General features: G+C 42.2%; 1 protein-coding gene across 4 annotated transcripts in view; it reads left to right on the forward strand.

The window, feature by feature from the left end:
- Positions 1-25,272, forward strand: part of arhgap32b (Rho GTPase activating protein 32b) — a 127,610-nt gene that overhangs the window by 67,646 nt on the left and 34,692 nt on the right. For all 4 annotated transcript variants that reach the window (XM_030068578.1, XM_030068580.1, XM_030068579.1 and 1 more), the window contains 5 exons: positions 18,186-18,272; positions 21,899-22,036; positions 22,789-22,881; positions 23,322-23,444; positions 23,976-24,053. In XM_030068578.1, the coding sequence (XP_029924438.1) occupies positions 18,186-18,272; positions 21,899-22,036; positions 22,789-22,881; positions 23,322-23,444; positions 23,976-24,053 (519 nt within the window). The remainder of the gene's footprint in view (positions 1-18,185; positions 18,273-21,898; positions 22,037-22,788; positions 22,882-23,321; positions 23,445-23,975; positions 24,054-25,272) is intronic.

Here is a 25,272-nt window from a genome sequence, read left to right on the forward strand (position 1 = left end):
TCATGCTAGCATCACTCCTCACTGAAAAGGCTGGTCTGGGTACTGTGTGTGTATCACCACTGAGAAACACTGACTAATTCTATTTTGTTTTGACATATCTACTTTGCAACCAAGAGGATTGCGGGGGTGATTTCTATGCACCACTTTGAACCCAATGTTGATAGCACACCTTGAAAGACCTAAAGCTGAAGTTCAGCTTCAGACACAGTTGAACAATCAGGATGCCAGCACAGTGTGAGAAAAGTGTAGTTGTTTTTTTTCTGCTTTTGGGAGACGAGCGCAAACTAATTGTAGTATTTCATAAAAAAATATGAAATGTTTTGTTTTCCCCCCTAGCAGTGGTGATAGGATGCTAGTGTTGTGAGAAGAGTTAGCAGGAATTTCATTTTTATGTGAGAGACTCGTGTCATCTTGCTTCCTATAGTCAGGTTAATGTATAGTTGACACGTCATCCTGCAGTGTAAGGCTTGTGTGGCTTAAGTTTTCCAGAAAAGAGTAATCGTTAAAAGCTATAGCTGTGACACCATCCACATCTGTAATTACAGGGAAAATCTAATTGGGTTGTTTAAAATCTTTTTTTTTTTTTCTTTTGCAAAGATTGACAGGCTTAATGAGTCTTGGTTTTTGTTGGGCAATTTATTTGCAAATCTGTTACTTTCTCATTTGCCCTGCAGCTCTCGCCGCTGTGAGCTGACATTTGTTTTTCATTCAGTCCAATTCATCCACAGCTATTTTATGGATTTTGTGTGAAAAGAGCACCATCCAGTGCTAGAGGTCCTTCTGTGTGAGTAGTACACTGAGGAATGGATTATTCTGATGCCCTAATGTTAGAGAAGAGTCGCCCTGAAGCCAACTCCCCCTGCCTCTCTTTTGCATATCTTGTTTTAAAGGAGCGTTTAATAATCTCTGACCTTTACTGGGCTCTGTCAGTCACAAGCAGCAATTGTGACAACATCAATACACTTATCTCGTCCTAGGTCTTTGGCACAGCTACAGTAAAAATCATTTTAAAACACCTTTAGCCCTTTTCACACTCTCATTCCTTAGCTACAGCGCAGTAACATCGATTCACACTCGTATAATAAATAAACCCAGGCCTTACAGTTATTCCTGGGTTAAGGGTTCACGCCACAGAAATGGGATGAGTAGATTCAGCTTTGTATAGGGGATTATACGGTTACTAATGGGCCAACCGGCGGGCATCTTTTGGGACCCGATTTAATAACTTTGACAGTTTCATTGTGACAAAACAAGCATTATTAAAAGTATTTGAAATGGTGGATATCTTCACTGGTGATTTGAGCAAAGGTAGAGACCACTTGAGTTTGACCACGAGCTGTTTCTGCTCAGACTGCTGACATCTTCGTCCTGCACTTGGCAGCTCCTGTGACATCTTGTTACCGAGCCAAAACTGCAGCAGGAAGACAGCGGTATCTACCACGCCAGCTCAAGGGAATATTAAAGGGAACTCTAGCACATTCACCCGTAGTTGTGATGTCAGATAATCCTAAGCAGCTGTGATTTTCTTAACAAGAATGTTAAACAAGTCCTGTGACAACAGAAATTGTTTTCCGTTAGCCGTGCATCGGGCCTTCACCAACATAAACAAACTCTTCTGCCGACACAGTGACATCAGTGAATAAGTCCAGCTGCTGCCGTGGCAAGGGGAACCAGCCAGAAATACTTCTGCTTGACGTGAACCAAAGGCCCTTGCCGATTCTACACAAGTCCATTTCAACAATTCACACTTGAAAATCAAAGCCTAGGGGTGGAAGCTGTGCTCTTGCAGCGCAGTTTCGATTGGACCAAAAAAACAACTCGTTTGCTTTACTAAAGTATGATATTGCTTTTGTTCAAACCTTGATTCACACTACAGGCTTTAACTCTGACTTTTTGGGGATGTTGCCAGAAAATCAGGGATAGCCCTGCTCTGAAATGGGGTTTAGTTAGCCCTGGGCTAGGAGTCGGGGTGTCCCACATTCTGAGTTGCACGTGTGAGAAGACAGTTTGCTCACAGCTAAAGAGCGTTTGAAAACTGTTTGAGCTGAGATCAGAAAGATGGGTTGGTTCCAGTTTCACAAAGACTTGCCTGATGGACGATGGACATTGTCTCAACTTACATTTTGGCGCGGTATTTTCTGTATTTGTGCAGGACATCCTGTCTATTGAATGAGATGTTTGCTTGGCGGCTTTGAAAGTTACAGAACAACACAAAGTAATCATTTAGATACTGATCAACAACCCTATCAGAAACGTACAGATATTAATTTTTGTGCTATGAGATGGTAGAAATCTTAATTACTTTCCACACATGTATCCACGGCTGTCCTCCAGGCAGCATGATCCATTGCAGCTGATTGCTCTGTTGCACTGTCCATGGCCTCTCCCCTACTTTACGTCTCAGTTCCCCCAGCCTCCCTCTGTCTAGCTCTCCTCCCTGCTGCCTTCTCCCACCCCAGCGGGCCAGAGTGGATACTTGATACAGTCTGCAGCCAGACACCCGGAAAACAACTTCATCGACTTCACTACCGCTGTCCCACTCTGCCACTCGGCTCTGCTCTTCCATATGGTTTATCTACAACCTACCATTTTGTCCCGCCTTGTCGCACAGAGACCACACTGAGGCTCGGCCTCTTACACATTTTACTATTAATGGAGAGTTCAAAACCACACAGACTGGACTATCCAAATACAACATGTCAGAGTTCCCGACTACTGTATAGTGCAGGATTATAAACAAGATTTGCAGTTACTCAGAAATGGTTAAAGAAGCTCTCTAGCTTTTGCATTACTTCAACTTCTTGCTGTATGAGTCATAGACATTTATTATTCCATACCTCTCCATTTTAAATTTGTCGATTTATATGCAGGCTTTGCATAGTGTCTTATGTAAGTTATTGAAAGCCTCAGCCTACCTAGCTCTCTGAGTGTTTGATCCACCTGATAGCAGCCATCTACATTTTTCCTGCTGTCTTCCTCAATTTTCAGGACGTAGTGTGTAAATATACGGTCAAAATGAAAGTCAGAGCCATGTCTGTGGTCATCTGTAGCTGTTACCTGCATCATTTTATGAAATATGCGTCTAAATATGCTTCTGTTTTCAAATGCCACAATGTGAATATTTTGTTTCTGTTAATTTGATGCTGAACTTGACCACTTCTTCACATTGCCAAATCAAAAGTGCAAAAAGAAAAGTTGCAATGACAAAAACGTTAGAGATTACAGTGCGACTTTTCTAGCTTGTGGGAAGCATCAGCTGGTTTAGTATGAAACATGGAGTGTGAGAACTGGCCTGTGAGACGTACATGTGTGTGTGTGTGTGTGAGAGCGGGAGAGAAGGGGCGTGTATCAAGCCTTCGACTATAATTACTGCAATCAATCTACGTTTAACAGCTGTGAAGGAGTGCCCCCTCTCTCATCTGGACAAAAGTGTATGCAGCTATAAATGGGGTGAATTTTGTGTGTGTGTGGGTGTGAATGAGAGAGATGGCTTGTATGCATGCATGCAGCCATGCGCGTGATGAAGATTGACGGCGCTCTCAACCATTCATCAGGGCGGTGAACGGTGTGTGTTGCTGTATATGCTTGCCTCAGCTTTTCCCAAGCTAAGGGCATTGATATGACAGGAACAGTCTGTAAATATAAGGAAGGCAAGGGGAACTGCTCACCATTCTGTCTCTCCCGTTATCCATCCATCCATCCCTCCCTCCCTCCCTCCCTGCTTCCCGCGAGCCAAGCATCATGACACAATATGCTCTTACTGCCCACTCACCCCCTTCACTCACAAAGGACCAGAAAGAGAGGCATGGAGATGAATTCCCTCCCCCAGCGGGACCCAATCCATCAACTACAGCTCTGCACTGAAGACAGCACTCGCCAGGACACACCCTGCAACTCTGTCCTTTAAAGGCACAGGGTCGACAAACAGCAGGAACCGTTCAGGATACCGTCTTCATCCGGTTATCAGTTTTAAGTTAGGACTTTGCCGTAAAGACAAAGCTTCAGAGTGGCGTTAACATCAGAGCATCGGTGTTAGTCTGGCTGGAGGAGACTGATGGCCGTGGCCTGTAAAAGAGATGATGTCAAACCCTCAATCACATGTTCATGCAGGGAAGCTCTCCACTCCTTCTGAGTGGAGGATGATGTAACAGCTAGATTCATCCTGCCCTTGTTAGAAGGAAACAAAGGACCAGACAAAGCCACACACGATCACTCACACACACACACACACAACCTCTTCACTGTCATTGTGGTAGGACAGATATGCATCAGTGTATGAGGGCTGTTATCCTGGCTGAAGATGCAGTTGTCCTTAAAGCAGACAGTCCACTCATTCAAAATATGAATCAGAAATAACTGAGGGAGATCAGATCAGCTTGTCTCGACAGTCTCGCCTTGATAATGCATCAAGTTTTCTAAAGCGCTTTTCTGTTTTCTGTTTCGCTTTTGTTATGTTAGTTTCTCAGAGATGATGCGTCCTCTGCAGTTTCTATATGCTTCCTCCTACCTGTCTGTATTTTTGCAGGATTTAAGCTGATTATAAAGTGGCGGTGGGCATCAGCTCCTTTCCTCACATCTGCATCTGCTTTTCAGTTGCATAAATAAAACTTACCCGAGCCTATTTCCCAAAGCCTAGCTAATGCTTGTTAATGTCTGACAGAGTCTTGTACAATATCACTTATGTGCTGTAAGTTTTTTCCAGTCCTGCCCAACACCAGGTGTTAGGAACGGCAAATGCAAAAGCCGGTTATAGATTGAATCATTATTGTGTATTGATCGGCGATGGAGAGTGTATGAAAATGTGGGTTATTATTTGAGTATTAATTTACTTAAAAAAAAAAAGATGCATAACAGTTTTAACAAAACTCAGTTCATTGCATATGTAAACATAGACATCCAGTGACAAAGTGATGTCCATGTTCTCCTTTGTTTGCAGTTTGCTTCACAAAATGACCTCCAGTCAGACTCCCTAGGCAACAAAAAGGGACACTGCCTCGCCTGTGCTCCATATACTCTTTTGTTATGGCGTTTGCAGCAAGACCAGACTGATTTATTTCCAATTCCTCCTTCACACTTGAACCCCCTATCCCCTACCTGATGTGGGGGGCCTCCAGTGGGGAAATGCCTGGGACGTGGGAACCTTTAACTGCTGAGCTGGCTGTTGGAGTAACTGGTTCACTGCAGGAGTGCTGAAAGCATGCTTGGAACGCCTTACCCCTTCCTGGCCTCATGCATTGAATTGGGGATAGAGAAGACAAAATTGCAATATCCTTCTGACAGCAAGATGTTTTTGACATTCTGCACATTCCAGTCGTTCTGTATAATATCCTGGATTGTCTGTGTGGCTTCTATCAAAGGATACAGTCCTGCCAGGATATGGATCACGAGCGGTATTAGTGAATATTCTAATGCTTTCCATACAATATGAAACACGCCTGCGTGGTTATTTGAAATTGGCCTAGAAGAGGCAAGATAAAAGCAGTGTGCAAACAAAGCGTGGTCTACATTAACAGGGCTCACATATTGACAGTATCCTCTCTGTATTAAGGCATGGATCCATTTTCAGCCCCGGTGTGTGCTCTATCAATTGAAGTTATGCTGACTTAGGTCATTGCAATGGTGTTAGACTGCAGCTTGTGTGTGTGTGTGTGTGTGTGTGTGTGTGTGTGTGTGTATACACTAGAGTAAGCAAATCTTTTTCATAATGGGATTTGTTTTGTCAGGCCCCTCCAAGTCGTAATCTCATCCCCTTATAGCAATCTCTCTCGGTGTTTAAATCCCAAGGCAGACCTCAATCCCTTACTAGATCCGTCTTTATAGCTTTAATAATGATTTCAGGTGTAGCACCTTCACACTTCCTGCCTCAGCTCTGAGGTACTGCAGTGAAGCCCCTTAGGCATCCCTTCACTTGAAACGCCTGTAGTTCTGCAGTCGGACAAAAATACCACTGTGTTAAAATAATGGCGTGGGAGACCAGTTATTTTCAGCACAGCATTACTTGCTTGTCTGCAATCCTTCATTTCCACACTGTTGAAACTGATAAATAAGAGGCTTTTACTTGTGTTGTCCTTTATTTCAAATGGACACAATGTGGCGACATACCCGAATGATCCACAATTACAATTACAACTGTCGTTGTGTTGATGTAAAATTCAGGATCTCTGACTGATGAATCATGCATGAACCAAGAAGGTAATACAATTCTGCAGGTTCACAAAAAAAGCAAAATCTCTCAGCTGCTGCTCTGCATGGCTCTCACTATTTCCCCTTATTTTCAGTTGTGTTAACTATAGGAAATCACAATTACTTTTAAAGAGAAAATCGCTTATATCCTGCTGCAACTCTGTTTATTAAACTAAACTAGCAGTTTGCTATCAAAACAGTAGCTTCATACAGTGACTCCTGTTACAGTTTTGTCATTTTTATAAATGTAGTGCTTGGATATATGGTGTTTGGGAATAATAGTCTTGTCAAGTTACTTGTCAATTTGTTGGCAACATGAAAACCCTCTAAAATCGTGTTTCAGATTAACATAGCCATTGTCACTGCAGTAGCTGTCAACGATCACATTCTCACCACATCTGGAGTTGTAGTTACCACCAACAGAGTGGATTTTTGTTTCTGAGTTCATTTGGCCAGTAAATAAGCAAAATCATTTGTCAAAAAGGAAATATGTTTGCTTTACCTGGTGCTTTGCAGAGAGAACTTTTTGCACATTATCTTGTGCATTGAGATTATATCAACAATTTGAGTTTTTTTTTTTTTTTCAGAACTCTACACAAACTACTATATTGTCAAAATGAAAATAAAATGTTAAAATGTAAAAACACAATTATTGGAAATTTACACTAAGTTCATAATCACATAATTGTAAGATTTTTACAAAGTAAACGGTTTGCATGTGTACTCACAACTTCATTTGGAGTAGTTGGGGAAAGAATAGTAATGACAAGACATGTAAGCGAATTTGTCATGTTCATATTGAACTGAATGTTTTTGCTGTATAAATTAATTGAAAAATTGAACTTATAAGGCTCCATTTGAAATTCAATGCAGTAGTTTGAAACTGAATGCGATTATTACTGTTAACATTTAGCTTTAATTCCCTTTCACTTTCACAGACTTACACTAAAGTCTCTTTTGCATTAATGTCTCAGAGCTCAATCTCAATTAGGAAAACCAAATTTAAATCAGAAAAGTTTGAAATTACAGTTATAAACTAGAGAGAGCTCAGTTTAACACACACCTTGAGCAACACGACGCAGCTGTCAAGATATTCCCGTACCGCAGCTTTAGATATTCACCAAACGTTTAAACACACCTTCTGCCAGGACAATTTGCTCAGTGCTATTGTAACTTCCTCACCAAGCCGGCAGCCCTAACCCCGGCTTACCTGGAGGTATCCCTCTGCAGCGCAAATTATCCTAAGAAAGAGGGAATTAAGCAGCAGTGACTGTTAACAACCATTTGATTTTGTAAAGTGAACCTTCTGTAGCACCATATTATCTTTTCCTGCAGAGCATCGTGGGTTTCTGCACTGAATGATGATTGGCGAGATTTGGCCCCGTAGAGTGGAATTGGGCAGTAGTTTTGGAGCTCACATGGGAATATAGGGAATAGACTTTTTAAAAAAATGCTCAAACCTATTGTTTAAGGGGAGTTTTACTACAATTTATTTGCAACTGTCTGTTTATGGTTCTCATATGGATATGGAGTCAGAAGGAGAATTTCTTGCTAATAAGCCAAAAATAGACGTTTTCTTCACTGTGGTCTTTGTCAGACTGATACTTGAAATGGTTCCTCTGTTCTCTGCCTCATCCAGGAACAGAATCAGCAAACCAGATGGAGGCTGAGATGGCTTATCAATATTGTCCTCTGACCAACTTTGAAGATAGATACTATTTTGAATGTTTGCCTAACAGTTGGCCAGTGCTCCATCTGCCCAATGTTTGCATGCATTGGGTGGATGACAAAGGACTGAAAAGTACTGTTTTATGTTATCTAGTTGTTAGTTAAAACACTAACAGAGGCCGTTTCGTCTACAAGTGGGTATTTATGTAAAATTTGTCAGTCAACGCCTCACCCTACAGGTCTGTCTCAGGCAAATGCTTGTATTCATACATTTGGTCCTGTATTTTTTTGTCTTAAGTTATTATTGGCTGTTCTCCCCTGTCACAGTAATGATCTGTGTGTCTGCGGATGCCTGGATAGTGTGGTAGACAAACAGATTTTTTCAACCCACAGAGTTGTGTGCAATCTCTCATCTGAACTTGAACAAAAAGAAATCGTTTTTTTTTTTTTTTTTTTTTCCACATCAGCGTTGATATGTATGTGTTAGAGAGTGAAGGTAAGAGTTAATACATGAATATGTATGCCACCTGCAATTCCTGTAACATAAATTCTCCTTTTAACATGGACTGGACAGCATTTATTTTTTACAGTGAGTAATTCAGCCTTGCTCTGTGTCCTTGGGCAGCAAAACACAATTTGCAACACTCAAGGGAGGAAGTGTCCAACTCCTTTCTTTTTGGGTCTTTTTGGCCTCTGAACATTAAAAGAGCAAAGTCAGTGCCTGAATCCATCTTGATTTAAGTATTCATCAGCAGCAGTGTGAACAGGCCTGATGACTCAGACACGAGTCAGAGTGAGGAACTCCTACCTGTTGTGGTGTCAGACGACTGTTCCTGCTTCTATTCAGCCACAATCAGGCCGGTCAGAGGCTCCAGCAGAGTCAGTTTCTGGGCCTGCTGCTCCCTTGCAGGCTGGGTTTCTCGCTCAAACCTCCAGCAGTGGTTGAGGAGTGGTCAGCTTCATGCACAGCTGTCTGCAAGGATTCATCTGGTTCCACCCAAAAAAAGAAGACAAGCTGTTTTAATATTTGGAAAATGAAATTGCTCCCATATTGTTACCCTACAATTTACTTAGGCCTCAAGTTTTTCCAGCTCGTCTGACAGGTTATCTCTGACAAGTAGACGGCACTCAGTAGAACTCACACCTCCGCCATCGCCACTCCGTTGTCAAGATATGCCAGTCGCACATTTTGGATATTCACCAAAAGTTAATGACGCCCACTGCCCGCGCCCCACTTTGGCCAGTTGGTTTGAAAACTTTATCAGTTCTTCTCTAGGCTATGACCAACCTTTCCACAAAGTTTAATGCACATTGGTTAACACCTTTTTTTTTTTAAGATGTCCTGCAAACAAACAATCAACCAAATGTAATGGGGCAAAAACATAAACCCCATCCACATCTGGTGGTGGAGATTCATTAATTTCAGGTGTAATCACGTGCATTTTCAAACAGTTGCATTTAGTTTACACTTTGCAAATTCACTTACTCAACAGTCCTTTTTTTTTTTAATATATATATAAATTCAGTGTTTCAAACTCCTGGGACTAACTTTCACAAAAAGTCATGAAAAGCCATATGGAGTCTGACATCACGTTTAGAGTTCTGAATAATATTTTTCCATAAAAATTGTTTAATTTTCGGTCTTTCTTGCTCATAAAAGGGGCATCGTAGTCGGTCAGTACAGCATGATGGCACATATTGAGAATTTAGGGTGTAGCAGCAGCGGTGGATTTGTGGCTCGCATTAAATCCAGTCCAGAAGGTTTCCAAGAAAATATTAATCACCCGTTGTTGCATGCAAAAATACAGAAGTCCAGGTTCAGTGAATCCTTCCAGTGGGACACTATTTTCTGCTGCAGTCCCAATTTGTGAATTAGGCTAAAAATATGGGTGTAATTTTACATAAAAATCTAGAGCAGCTTTAATTTTAAACATAGTGCATTGTAGGAGCGAAATATAGAGGCTGTTAAATGATACTTTTATTTTGCAGCAGTGCCTCGAACTTCATTTTGATTACATTTGCTGAACAATATTTGACCTCTCCACATGGAGATCGGGCTGTCACTCCATCCTGTCATTGGCATCGCTGAGCAGACAGCTGAATGAACTGGGTCACCATTGGATTATCATTCGATATTTATAGCTTGACTTGTAGTAGAGAATGATTTTATATTCTGATCCCTTAGCCGGGCCGTGTCATGGCAGCCGACCCAACAGGACATCCCAGCTAATTGAGAGAGATGGCTCACAGCGCGCAGTGTGCCTTGTGCGCCGCTATTTCAGGGAAGCTGGGACACTTTTGGCTTAGTGGCTGACTGTTAGCACATTGACACATTGCAGTGTTTCCTCTGTCAGAGTTTTGACTGCGGAGGTGGCTGAGGATGGCTTTTTTTCTCATTCCTTAAAGGTTAAAGCACTCTTTGTTCGTGCCTTTTTTAATGAAATAATTTAGTGAAATCATCATTTAATTTTCTTTGTTTACAGTAGTGGCCAACATTATGCAGGTTATGCTCAACACCTTGCACACTGCTTATCATATGCTCACTGTGGATCAAATCACACAGAGATGGCTGCGCTCCCCATCATGCTGTGGTCCCCAACCATGACATGGCATTCAAATGCTCAAATAGGAACTTGACAGTTTCTAGAAATTAAAGTGCCAAATGACACAAGAACTGGTTATCTGCAGAACTGATCCCAAAAACGATCTCACGTAGAAACGCACTGAATTCCACTGCGTCCTTGTTTTTTATTATCACAACTGCTTTTTCAAATGAGAAATATTTTAAACTGAAATCAAAGTAGTTTTAAGTCTCTTTTGTTACTCTTTTTTTTACTAAATGTGACTTAGTAATTAACAGTTTGTTCGGGGATATTCTTTAACAGTCTGTTTTTTTTTTTTTTAATGTTGACTTAACTTTTCACTGCACAACACTGGGGAGTCAACTTTTTGGCTTTATTTTTTAAAATTATGCATGGTTGAAACTCACTCAACACTCCATAAAATTTTGGACATCAACACTCAGTGGAATGTTACCGTGCATTATTTTCTTTCTCTGACTCACCGAAGGCTGACTCACAGAACAAAAAGAGGGTGACATTTAATAGGTTGCAGTCACATTTGAAGGATATACTGTATGTTTGCACTGTTAAACCCCAAAACCTTTAAAGTTTTACTGCATTGTGTGGATGTTGGATCTGCCCGCCTTCGGTTTTCAAATCGCTTTTTTGCCGCACAGAGAGAGCACAGGCATACACACATACATACATTTTGGTTTGCCTGTTTGTCAGCCAGTGCAGGAAGGGACGCTTATTGGGGCAGGACCTCTCTGGCCTCTCTTGGCTCTCATGTCCAGGCTGGCTGCTTGGCTTTCCGTTTTCCTCTCCAGCAATAGTCCCTTTTAATCTGTCTCATATGGAGATGGCATGTATGAAGTCATCACAACTGATGCAACCAATGTTTTTCCTTCCCCTTTTTTTTTGTTTGTTGTTTGGCTGAAACCTGAGAGCAAGCAGTTTTGCAGAACGGAGGTTAAGTTTTTGGTTGTGGTGATTGCTTTTCTCCTTGGCCAGTGTGGCAGGTTGCAAACTACCACATTGCACAGCTATTTATTGTTAAAAAAAAAAAAATCTTCAAACCCAGGAGTAACCGACAGGCCTCCCATTTTAGCCTTGCTGTAATATGAAGGAGGAAGAGATGTAGCCAGCCATAAATCTGTATAATAGACAAAATCTAGAGAGTCCTGGCTAAGGTCGACCCTCCAGTGAAGCCTGTTTTAGATGTAGTTTAGCTGTCATGATGACCTTATTCTGTTCATGTGGCATGTTTGTTTTGAAAAGTATCCGTGCTGATGGTGTATCGCACATTGCTGAATGTGCTCTGAAGTGTACAGGAAGGGCTTTTTAAATTCTGGTCCTGTGTGAGAGGATTTGTCCTTTGATTGTCTGCTACTTCTTTACGTGCAAGAGGCCATCTCCCTCCAGTGATAATAAGACAGAGGACAGAACGAGGGAGAGAAGAGGGCACGTGCGGAAGAAAAGAAAATTTCTCTCCCACAAGTGCATCCCCCCCTTTTTTTCTGTTACCTCCTGCCCTCTCCCTCCCCTCTGTTTCTCTTGGCTCTCCCTCTCCATCCCTGCTCTTTGTCCTGGGGAATGTACCAACCAGAGAGGGGGAAGAGGAGAAGAGAAGGGGGAGGGGTGAGCCAGCATGTCAGAGAAGGGAGAAGAGGAAAAAGAGAGAGAGAATAGCATGTGGCGGAGGGACAGAAACAGCAGACGGTGAGGTCGGCGAATGAACAAAGCAGAAAAAAAAAACTGTTTTTGTTCTTTTTTTAAAAATCCGGGTTCTTCCCTCCCCTCCATGTTTTTTTTTTTTTCTTGCTGCAAAGCAAATTGGGCGTTGAGAAAGTTCTGTTGGGTGCCGGCCATCAGAGAAAGGAAGCCAGCAAGAGAAAGAAAGCAAGAAAGAGGATGAGGTATCACAACATTGGGATGGCAGAGAGGGCAAAATGGAGGGGATGAAAGCTGTCCCGTCGAGGAATCTTCAAACCAAGCCACCTCTTATCCTACAGCACCTCCACCTCTGCTGCTGCTGGTATTGTTGCGTCCCTCCTGTCTCAGAATCCCACACTGGGAGAGCTTGCACTGCATGTGAGGGAAAGTGGAGAGCTGACATTTGCATCCTGCCGAGGGGAATTGTGCTTTGGACTGGTAAAGGACGGGATGTGCATTCACACACTCAGGAAACACACAGACACCCACAGTGAGAAACGCAGGCTGGGGACAGGTGCTGGAGTGTTAAGGAGGGGCAAACTCTCAGCTTTAAGCTCCATGGCATGAAGCGAAGTAAAGTGTAGGGGCTGGAGCAGGGAACGAGTGAACACAGGACCAAAGCTGCTGTGAGTATAAAGTGTATCTCTCTCTCTCTCTCTCTGACCATAGCTTTCTGTTTTTCATATTTACTCTTTAACTTATTCTCAGGCTGCTTGTCTGTCTGTAGGTATCGCAGCCTTGCTTCCGCCTTGTCCTTGTGTGGCTGTAAGACCCATTAAAATCACTTGTGGTCAAATGTGGTTTTTGCATTAAGCTTTGGGCTTATTCTGCAGAAACCTTTGTCAGAGGGGCACCACAAATTAACCTCTCTCTCTCTCTGGCTATATCTTCCCTGTTCTCTTGGGACAAAGACCACCATGGATGGGATGTCTTCTCTCTCTCTGTCAAGAATTAACATGCCTGCAGCAAGTCGATGTTTTATTGGTGCAAAAAGCAAATTTATTGTCTGGGAACATGGGATGAGTAACTCTTGACCCTGTCAGCGGCTGAAATGTTGTTTAATAATAACCTAAGTTTTTGGGCTGTGAAAGAAATTAAGTGTTATATCAAAATAACGAATCGTGCATTTCTCATTAAAATATGTTAATGACAGACTGATGGCTTGCTGTTTCTCTTTTAGGGTTAAAGGTCGAGGTTGTATTTTAGAAAAATATAAATTTGTGAGGTTAAGCCCTCAGTGTCACCATCCAGTATTCGGTCAGTACTGAAGCGAATTAGCATAATCATAGACCACTTTTTGGTCAGAGACTGATTTAATGTCATTACAGTGAAGTTTGTGACCAGTGGATCTTACTTGACTGGTAACATCTTTGAAATATTTCACTAAAGCATCCAAAGCATAATCCCTGCCCTGTACCACTGCAGTAGCATGAGTTAATGCATGGACAGATCTATGACTGATCTACGATTAACCAACCAACCTAAAACACTCATCCTCTTACCAGCATACCTCGTTACTGTGTGTGACCAGCAGTCTGGCTCAGGCCCTGGAAAAGCAGGATGAAATGATCTACCGCCTTACTGATGTGACCCCGTACAGCTTGAAGTTATGGAGATCAGGCACCACCGCTTAAACTGGACCACTCTGATTCCCGCTTGTTTTCATCGCCTCACTCGCCAGTCTTGTGGTGGATTCATTGTTGAAAATATTTTTTTTGTAACATGCTTGGTTAAGCGCTCTCTTTCCGTCTTTAAGCAGCACTGTGCAGTGCTGCTGAAGCATCTATTCTTGGTATATCTCAGTCAGTGTGTAATGAAACCTGTGGTGGCTCTGCCTCACCTCGATCTGTGCAGCTGTCCAGTGGGCAAACTCTGGGCGCAGCTTCTGATGAGCCAATTAGATTATCCACACTTTATCAAGTTGCTTTTGTTTGTGCTTCAAAGTGCTGCAAGCAGAGCTGACTGTGAGATTTTTTTATATATATATATATATAGCCCAGGAAAGCACCCTATACTGATTTATGAAGTAGGTGCTCAGTTGACTTAATCCAGAGTGAAAAGTAAGTCAAGCTGAACATAAATAGCAAGGATATCACCCAGTTTGCTGGAGGCTAGGCAGACAGTCCTGGCTGCTGCTAAGCCTAATCAAAGTACAGCTGTGTCCACCATCTTCACCAGAATACACCAAGGTTTGAACATTTCATCCATAATTGCGTGTTTGCATTGACATATTTAGAAAGGTTTTACTCTTTTTGGAAGGCAGAGATTTCATTATTCTGACAGTTATTCTCCCAGCGAAAACAGACCCTGTGCAGTTTGTGAAAAGATCGCCCCGGACTGTCCAGATCGCAGCGACCTCTCAGGCGTTGCTGTGACAGGTCCTGGAATAGTACGTTTAACAAGAAGAACCTGTTTTGCATGCCACTCCGTTTGACATGCACAAATGAATGAAAAATGTTTGGTTTCATCATGGGTAGCAATTTGGAAAAACTACAGGGTCAAAGCAAAACCACTTGCTGGCTTGGTACTTCGTTAAATTGTCATTGGAAGCGGATGCTGATCTTTGAATTTGCCATCCTCTATATGAGTGAAAATAATGTTTCTGCCGGCTTTAGCCTCACCCAGGGTTACTTACTTGGCTGCAGATGCTTGGTGTACAGTTCTGTAATTGTGCAGCTGGGAGCCAACTTGCATTAGGCGTCCTCGCTAGCTTGGCTATTCAGAAATACCATCTTTAATTCTTGAAAGCTCCATGAACAGATGTTGACAATTGAGGATTTGGACATGTAGCCAGTCATCTCTAAAGATTTCCCTTTGCAAAGGGAGATGGGAAATGTGCATTCCTGCTTTCTGTGTCAAATGAGCGGAGCTGGAGCTGCTCCCTCTCGGCTCTCTGAGGGGTGGGCCACCGAGGTTAATAGTTCATTAGTGTACAGCATGAACTCTGTCTCTGTAGAAAAAGAGGGGGCAGTCATGTCACCCTCTGGTGGTTATGTTCAAGATCTAGCTTATAGTCCTGTGTTTGGAATTGCAAAGGTAACTGGATATGGCTAAATTAATATTTACACTTAAGTTCTGTTGTTTCACAGTGTGTGCATATATGTTTGCATATTTGTTGCTCACTACTTGTTTTATATTTAATTAGAAATAGGGAGAGTCCCTGTTGACTTCCTTATGAACTACTACTAACTTTTTTATTTAACACTTTGCCTAATTTAGACCTTAAGCATGCATTCTTTTTTAATGTAAGTGATAGTTCCAACATAATTTTTACTTTTGACCCAGTATCAGTCATTGTGTGAGTAAAAATGAATCAATTACTTTGACACTTGCACATGCCATTTTCATCTCTAGACTGCTTTAGTGTTCTTGGCCCTTGTAATTGTAAATGACTTGCAGGGATACGCTGCTTGCATAAGAAGTTGCAGAGGATGAGTGTATTAAGCACTGCTATTTGCTGTTACTCGTGGGAGCTGAAGGTCCAACAAATGAGGAACACCATCTATCAAGTCTTTGCTTTTTGCTTTCATCCAGCCAGAACTCTTTGTTATAATAAAACAGCAAAAATCAAATTTAGAATTTTGCAGCTGCACTTTTATCTGTGTTCTAGGCCATTGAACCTACCCATAATTTAGAGACTGCAAAGGGTTGTCTTTGTTTTGCATGATGTCTAAAAATAGTGCGACGACGGGGATTCCAGTCGAGCAAATCAGCAACTCTGTTCATCCTCAGTCACTCTGGTTATACAGCAGCTTCTGTTTTATTTCTGAAACAAGAGTCTTAACTCTCAAACTCTCCCAGAGACGTGGGACAAAGCATTTTTGCACTCTGCTCGAATGTGTCCACCTCTTTGGGCTTGCATTTAAAGTTTGTTTTTATTGCTTCTGCTGGCTGCTCTGAGAAGACAATGGCTTTTAGGAGTGCTGTGAGCACAAAACCTCTCCTGGTTGCTCAGTGCTGGTACTGAGCGAGAGAACGAATTAGGTCATTTGCTCCCCTATTAGTTTGAGTCTGTGAAGGGCCGCACAGCCACAGAATCGGACATTGCCTTGCACTGAGACTCTGTTTACCCCTGCTCCTCCGTTAATGGCCCTCTTTAAATCAAGCCAACTTGAATGGGAGCTAAAACACTCCCATGTGTTTTTCTCCCCTCACTGGCACCATGTCATTGTTTAGACAATGTCTATTTAGTGGACATTGAAAGCACACAAATACCTTCAGTCTCTCTTTGTATGGTCTCCATCTTGTGAGCAGAAGGTGTATTTTCCTATAGTGGATTTAAGCTACAAGCTAAACCAAATAGAATTATAAAATAAACACACACTTTGTAAACCAGGATAATCCACATCGGGGTGAGAGAAGCAGAGAGGAAGAGGTGATAACTGAGACAAAAACAGGACCATTGAGAAGCAGAGGGAGTCATGGATGCAGAGTGTCGGCACTGCCAGGGTTGTTGTGGAGTTTCAGCTGCACTCAAATTGGTCTTCTACAGTATAACCATTGTTCTCTGACTGAAGACACTCTCCACTCCACTACATTTTCACCAGACTTCACCCCGCATGGCGAGATGACGTAGACAATACCTTTTTTATACAGCAATAAAAAAAAAGGAATGGGTAAATGAGGTGGGTTTTCAGTAGCTCAGTAAGTAGCCAGGGTTCGGTCCACTCATGACACCCAGGGGAGCTTTGGGTAAAAACACACACCAAATGAACACTAAAACTGGTAAGAACTGGTTTGCCTCGATTGTATTGTTTTCAATGGTGCAAAAAGAAAAAGACAACCATCAGCTTGATGGCATAGTAGTTTTGATTATAACAAGTGCTTATGATGAGCATTTGCAGAGAATTTAAATCATCCGTTTTGCCTTCATTTTCAGTCATTTTCCCGTAAAGATGTAGCCCTTAGTGATTGTTTTCGACAGAGAAAACATTCCAAATGAGGACCAGATCCTGTCCCGTTTTTACTAAACCCACGAAATAGTCCTGTTTTCAAGAGGAGGCAGTCGCAAAGTGAACATCAGCATCCTCTCCAGTGCACTTTAGCTTGTTTCAGTCCACAGCTGCTCTCTTAATTGCTCCATTGTGGACCGGTAGCAGATGTTAGCTGTACCGCGGCACCCAGCCTCATCCTCCACTCATTTATATTTCATTGAGGTGTGGGTGGTCAGTGCCGTTGCGCTGGGAGCTCAGGAGCATGATCATTCCCCTTATAAAATATCCGTTTCTTTTCAGGTGCTTCATTTGAATGGACCGTGTTTCTGTGTCTATATCTATATCTAAATTGCCTCCAAGGGCAATTGATTGTGCAGCACAAAGACAGTGGGACTGAGTCACAACAATAACAAAGACACTGAGGCACCGGTCCAGCAGAATAAATGCGAGGCCAAGAAAGTAACAAACAAAAGATAAACAATAAAACAGTGTGGCAGTCTACACTACATAAACATATGGCTGAGAACACTGATCATCACATTCATCATCTCCATCAGCACAGCCCAACCTGTTGGCTCATAACTGTAATGGCTTTTTTACCTGTTGTTTTTGATGATCTGTGTTTGAATCTGGCACTTAAACTCTTTGCTTTCAGGTTATTTTGTGTCCTCCACATATAGAAGCAAAGTTCTCTGTGGTTAGGAACGGCCTGTTTTTTCATTTCAGACCTACCGTGTCTGTCTTTGTAAGTTATGTAAGTATGAGAAAAGTTTTGAGATTTTGAGTGTTTTGTAAAACATTTTTGATACCAGAGACGAGGTTATTATGAGATTTGAGAGGGAACATTTAAGCAAACATCGGCTTGTTCGTGTCTGGAGTTGTCTTCTGCACTCGACTCTGATAAGAATAAAGTCCGTGGAGGTTGTCCGGGACGCTGAATATTTTTCGTTTTTCGCTCACGCTGCTTCTGTTGTGAGCGAAACTAAACTAGACGTGCGAGCTAAGACGAAGTCCCAACCCCGAGCATCTGACTGGAGCCCTTGTCCTGAAATGACTTGGCAAATCTGTAACATGAAGCATTGTTAATCTAATGCTCTGCACCCTTTTTCTTTTCTTTTTCTTGCAGCTGTCCCTCGGGGATGAACAGTGTGAAGTGACGCGAAACGGCTATGAGTCCAAGGAGCTGGTGTACTTGGTTCAAATCTACTGCCAGGTAAGACAGAGGAACCCTTTGTCCTTCCCGTTCGAGGATGCAGTGATACCCAGCCGCAGATATATATACGTAACCTCCCACAAGCATGTATGCACTTATATAATTGCATACAAACTCCCACACAGGGTCAGACTGTTCTTCAAGCACACACTCGCACCCTGATATTAGTATAAACCTACTCATGCACCGAACCTTTCTCTTAAAACTTGTCAAAAGCAACTACCATCCCCCAAGTGATGCCTCGGTGAAACCTGCAACAGCGCACAGCTCACTCCTCCCTGTGAGCAGAGCGCCGCCGTAAATTTAGACATTTCTGAGACGTCTTTTCTTGTTATTTCAAAAATCCGAGTTATGTGGGAACAGTAAAGTAAGAGGAATGATGCACAAATGTCAGGATGGGTGAGCGATTCTCAACAGGAGGGTGGAATAGTTTGGTATTAAATGTCATTTATAAAGGCTTGAATGCTCTCTGGAGGTTTGTGGGGTTTAATTACCTTGCTTAATGGAACTTGGGTGGCTGTGTAGTACAATGGTCATCTCTCTCCAATCCCCCAGGGGCCTTAGTGTTTCCCTGTCAAATGTTTCCATGTTGAATTGTTGAAACTTTTAGTCACTAATTCAGTGGTTACTGATGGCACCAAACATTAGTTTTTTTTTTTTGTTTTTTTTTCCCCCAATCCTGCTCAGTGTTAATGTTGGTAAAGAGTTTATGGAACAAAGTGGTGCAGAGTGTTCCCTTTGTCTGGCACTGTGCTGTTTTCCATGGTCTTCGTTTCCAGCTGGTTGTGAATTCCTCGCTTAATTTAATTGTGAGAGTTTCGTCAAAAACGCACCGCTACAAAGTACAAAAATCCTCAAAATCAGCTCTTGACATGAGGGATTTTGCAGTAAAAAAATAAAGGACAAATGATCTCTCTTTACGTCACAGCGCCAAGTTTCGCAAGACACTTTGTAGGCCTGAAAATTAGCCATCGCCTCGGGGCAGCACAAAATGCACACCAGCCGTCCAGAAGTTTTACCCCAGCACTCCTCCTCCAGTTGACATCTTTGATTCTGGTTTCATGCGTTTTCCTCCGCAGATCATATTGCATTTGCATGACCTTGGCAGTCTCGTTGAAGTATGCGCCTCTGTACTTGGAAATTCCAGCTCCTTCCAGCCGTCGCACAAGAGCTAAATCTATACCAGTTACATTAAATGAAAAAAAAAAAAAAAAAAATGTAAACCCTGGCAAAGGCTTGGCCTCGAGACCTACACTTAGACGAGAGTATAAAACAGAGAAAGTAGTGCAGCACAGTGAGCTTGGTTCAGTTCCATAGACCCAGAAAGAAGTGGGGGGGGGGGGGGCGCTGGAAGCACCATCTAAAAGTGGGGCAGGAAAGCATAAAGTGTTCCCCGAGCCCACAGAGCCCTCCCCGCGGTGTCTCTCCCAGCCAGTGCTTCTTTGAAACAGCACTAGAATCAGTGGGCTGAGTGGTGCACTGCAGTCCCAGTCGCACAAGTCCTGGCCCCAGTACAGACGGATCTTTCTAGGCCAAATCAAAGCAAGAGACATTTTTTCCACCACTAGTTTCTCTCAGTTTGGGTTTTTGAGGTTTTGGAAGCCTTTCTTACGAGATGAAAAAGAAACAACAAATCCATGGAATAACTTGAAGATGATTTTTTTTTTTTTTTTTTTTTTAAAGCTAAGTTGCATTTAATGTGGCGGAGAGAGGGCAAAATTCTCTTGGTTTGCACTTGCACTGTTGGCATTTAATCACCACATTATACTAGGAAGGGCTGAGTAAGCCACTGAAGTGCTTTGATACTGGGAATGTCTTCATAAACAAAGCGTACAAGTCCATGGGAGCCTTGAATTTTTTTTCTTTCTTTCTTTCTTTCTTTTTTTTTTGGAGACAGTGCCATTACATTTGAGGGATAAAAACAAGAGAAAGTCTTCTGGGAGAAAAACAGAGGCGACAATACAAGAGAAAGAGGGAATAATAGAGGATTCGCAGCAGTGTGGGTTTTAGTGGACTTGTCTTTATGCAGATACAAAGGCAGGCCACTCGTTTTTTTTTTTTTTTTTTTTTTTTTTTTTTAAATGCTGCCTGCAAAGTCGAAGTGCTGGCAATAAAATTCTTGGTGTCAGTGTGTGACCTTGACATTTTTAGTCACATGTTTGCTACAGCTCAAGCATGCTGTGGTTTGTTCAAGGACCATGTACTGAGATGGCCACAGATAAATTTAGAGGGCAGAACCACAAATTGGGTGGAGTAAGGGGTCACCCTAGTCGAGACGGCGTTATCACAAATAAATCACATGCGCGTGACCTCTGAACCCAGCACCCGGTCTTTGTAAATATGATTTTTTTTTTGTTGTGGTGATGATGGCCAGAGATATTTGGCTTGAGACGTGGTTAAAGTTGTTTTATTCTCTATGATTAGAAAACACGATCGGTTTGTTGATACCACACTTGGAACGATGTATTTACTCCGTTCCGTATCCAAAGAATTTGGCATAATTCAGGCGTGTAATTTCCCAATCAACGATGGGCAGTGTTGCCATATCTCAGATCACGCTGCTTGGGATGACATATTTGTTTATTTCTGTCTCTGTCCAACGACGGCGGACGAGATGGCTCAGTTTGGGGTTGGAGAGTTGGAGGAAGTCCTTGCCATTTTCATAAGCGCGCTGAGAACACAGTATGGCAGCTCGCTTTGCATTAGGCACCATCAGCGTGTCTCCAACTTCAAGACCGGTTTTTTGACTCTCCATTTGGGTGGGATGGTTATTGTCCTAAAGCGGCGTACAGGCCAGGCAGAGAGTTTTGGAGGCTGGAGATCCCAGCACCTTGGGAAGGTGTCGTTTTGTCCTTGTCACTGATTAACAGCCCTGTCAGGCCGCGGCAGATATATTATGGTCATTTTGTGCTGTGAGGCGCGAATCTTATTTTTTTTTTGTCCCTTTAAGTCACTGCTGAGGTACAGGTGCCCTGCTGCAAGCCACATTAAGATGTCCACTTCCCTTATATTTCCACTGGACTTGTCTCTCTTTAATGCAGATCATATCCATTTGAAATCAATCTCCCCTACTTAATCACTCCTAAACCACTGTGACAGTCCAGCTGGGTCACATTCAGTCAGATTAAACAAACAAGGTGTGTACAATGTACAAATTTACATTTTAACCGTAGTATGGTACGGTTAAATATACCAGTTGTTAGGTCTCAGTCATTGTATCCCCAAACATCAGGGATATTGTGGATTTGCTGCAGATCCTGGCTGTGAATGCAGAAGCTCATTTACTGCTCATCTGAATCTTTTCAAACTCTCTGTTCATTTGAATCTTTTCAGATTTTCTGTTCATTTGAATCTTTTCAGATTTTCTGTGCACATTCATGAGCTCTAGAGGAAGAACTCTGTTGATTTTGGTGACCCCATGACATTTCATCTGTTGCCACAATCAAGCCAACACAGGGATGCACCCTGCTGTCGTTCAAATGGCAGTGTATCCAGTTTTGTATATGTTGCCAGTCAGTGACATGATTATTCATCTGAGCATTAGCATATCGTGTGTGCTTTTCTTCATTTACTGACTCCTCTTTGCTGGATACACGCATCATTTGTTTTTGTCCTCCTTTCCGTAGGGTCGAAGCTGGATTGTGAAACGCAGCTATGAGGATTTCCGCGTCTTGGATAAGCACTTGCACCTCTGCATCTACGACCGACGCTTCTCGCAGCTGCCCGAGCTGCCTCGATTTGACAGTCTGACGGATCAATCAGAGGTAAGATCTCCAAGCCGTGCAAACACAAATGGTCACGTCTTGTTAGCCCCCGTTGTGCGGAGGATACAGGCCATATGAGAATGAGCCATCTATGGGGGCTTAGGCGCTCGAGTGGAATACACAGGGACCAGACCAAACTGGTAAAACCGGTTTTGTTATTAAGTTGTAGATGCAGGGGCAGTTTCAGGACAATAATGGTTTTACAAGGCTGCCTGTAGCACACAATTGTACCTTTCAGTCACTCTCCAGAAGCTATGTTTATAGGATTAATTGTTCCAGAGAAAATTTGCTTAGATTTCAACTGCCAGCAGTGAGAATAGTGTGGGGCTGTATTTGACACCCACACCTCCACACCAGCAGGTCACAGAGTTTATACAGGTGATTTAACACCAGGTTGAACCAAACTGAACAATAGCCGGACTTTGCACGCTGCCCGGTCGTCTCGCTTACACTTTAGTGCCAGCATCAGCTCAAACATGAGGATTGTCTCAACGAGAAAATTGAAACGAGAAAATTAAGTCACATGAAGTCATCGCTGTAAAGGTCATCCGGCTAATGCTGAGCAAAATTAGCTAGTAATGCTGGATGGCAATTATCAGCGCAGTTGGAAGGCGTCTTTGACCAAATCAAATTGCTTGGCTGAAATTCCCTGTTACATAATGGAGGGTTAATATTCAGTGCTTTAGCATCGGATTAATCCAGGCCTAAATGGATTGACTTTCTATGTGGTTGGTGCGTTTCCTCCCTCCTAGTCGGTTTCCCAGATGTTATTGGCTTACCTCTCCCGGCTCTCAGCCATCGCTGACAACCAGATCAACTGTGGGCCTGCCCTCACATGGATGGAGGTAAGGCTCCTCTGTCTTCTACCTTTGATAAGTAACACAAAAAAAAATCTAAAACCAGCTTAACCTTATGTGGTGATCCTTATGCCGTATAACTATAAGTAGATCTAAGAGCTTATTTGCCAAAAGGTGGAAGTATTACTTTCACATAATCAGGTTGCTTTCAGTAAGTCTATTCTACTCTTTCTTTGAAAATTCAATTCGTGAAATTCCCTGTGCTGTGTAAAATAGGAGAGGTGCCGCACTCTTCTTTTCTACTCTCAAAACTAATCATTTGTCAGCCAGTGGCTGCCACTGTTGATATGACATGTAAGAGGTGTGTGTGTGTGTGTGTGTGTGTGTGTGTGTGTGTGTGTGTGTGTGTGTGTGTGTGTGTGTGTGTGTGTGTGTGTATGTGTGTGTATGTGTGTGTGTGTGTGTGTGTGTGTGTGTGTGTGTGCCAGGTTGACAATAAGGGGAATCATCTGTTGGTCCATGAGGAGTCCTCCATCAATGTGCCAGCCATCGCTGCCGCCCACGTCATCAAGCGCTACATTGCCCAGGCCGCCGACGAGCTGTCCTTCGAGGTGACAGACATCAACAGTTTACACACACACACACACACACACACACACACACACAAGCTCTCTGTCTGTCTACCAATAAACAGGGGGTTCCATTAAAATTCACCATCCATTCTTTCTATCAAAATCCCTCAACAGCTACTTCCTTTGGTTATCCCTTGCTACATTAAGATTTCATAGCGCTGGATTTTAGAAACAGTGAGGAGGAAAGGGAGAACTGCAGGGGCAATAAAGCTGTCATTTCCAATGCACAGATCCACTGTGAGCAAACTCAGCGGCTGAACAGATCAGTGTTTAGACGTGTTCAGCTGAAGTCTTGACAAATCACATCGCTTGGACAATTTCTGGAGTTGATGAAGCGCTAAGCACTCGGGGAGCGCTTGCCTAAATTCTGCTTTCGCGAGTGTAAGCGAAAGCTGTGCTGCACAGTGACTGCAAATTTAGTGATCTCTGATTTCTTGTATTCAGAAGAGGAAGAGGGGTAATTCTGTGCATATTTAACTTTGTTCCTCTCCTCTGTCTGCCTCCCTGCAGGTTGGTGATATTGTGTCAGTGATTGACATGCCCCCCAAAGAAGACACCACATGGTGGAGGGGCAAGCATGGCTTTCAGGTGAGTGGCTCAGAAAATAGCTTTCAGCCTGGGGGCTAAAGACACACACAAACACACACACACACACACACACACACACACACACACGTATTTTTGCTTTCTCTACCTCTCGCTCCCATGCTGTAAAAGTTTTTATAAGATTTCTACTTCACTTATGAGGATAGCGAGAGAATGTTATTTTGTAAAGCAAATATCAAATACTTAGTTCTCTCAAAGACAAAATGAGATCCAAGTCCTCTTTCTGTTATCCAAACCGGTTTACACTGCAAAAACTCAAAATCTTACCAAGATTATTTGTCTTATTTCAAGTCAAAAATGTCTTATTGCTAGTTAAAATATCTCATTACACTTAAAATAAGACATGATCACCTCAGAAGTAACTTGTTTTTAGACAATTGTCTCTTGTTTCAAGTGAAAATTTGCTTGAAACAAGTGAAAATTTGCTTGTTTCTTTGGCAAAAATTGTTTCTTGTTTCTAGCTAATTTTCACTTATTTCAAGTGAATTTTCACTTTTTCCACTGGCAAATTTTGCCAATGAAATAAGCAAATTTTCACTTGTTTCAAGTAAATTTTCACTTGAAACAAGTGACAATTGTCTAAAAACAATTTACTTCTGAGGTGATCATGTCTTATTTTAAGTGTAATGAGATATTTTGACTAGAAATAAGACATTTTTGACTTGAAATAAGACAAATAATCTTGGTAAGATTTTGCGTTTTTGCAGTGTAGCAGATTGCTGGGGTGTGTATCTCCTCTATACCTCTGAACTGATTCATATACATATATTCACTTTGATATAATCCAATAAAGAATACACTGAAGCATAGGCTATTGAGGAAATTCATCAAATTTTGCTGATGCCAGCTCACAGCATCCTCTAGTCTAATGTAATATTTTAATTGCTTGCAGCATTTCTCATTTAGCTTCAACTTGAATCAGTGTAAAAATGTTAAACTACTTTCATAACGCATTGTTTTATGTGATTAGAGAGCATCTTGGAAGCTGTGATAAAACAAGATATTAAATTAAGCGCCTGTTTTCCCCATCTAGTGTTCAAATGGATGTCAGTGATGACAGATAAAGTGGAGCACTAGTGTTAAATGGAGCAGAGGAGTGTCTCTGAGTGTGTTTCTGTTTAGAGCCAAAAAAAAAAAAATAACAAGAATAATGACATGAAGCAAAAGGGGGATCTTTTAAAACTGCACAAATGCACAGTTC

This window comes from Myripristis murdjan, chromosome 14, assembly GCF_902150065.1.
Source record: "Myripristis murdjan chromosome 14, fMyrMur1.1, whole genome shotgun sequence".
Lineage (NCBI taxonomy): Eukaryota > Metazoa > Chordata > Actinopteri > Holocentriformes > Holocentridae > Myripristis > Myripristis murdjan.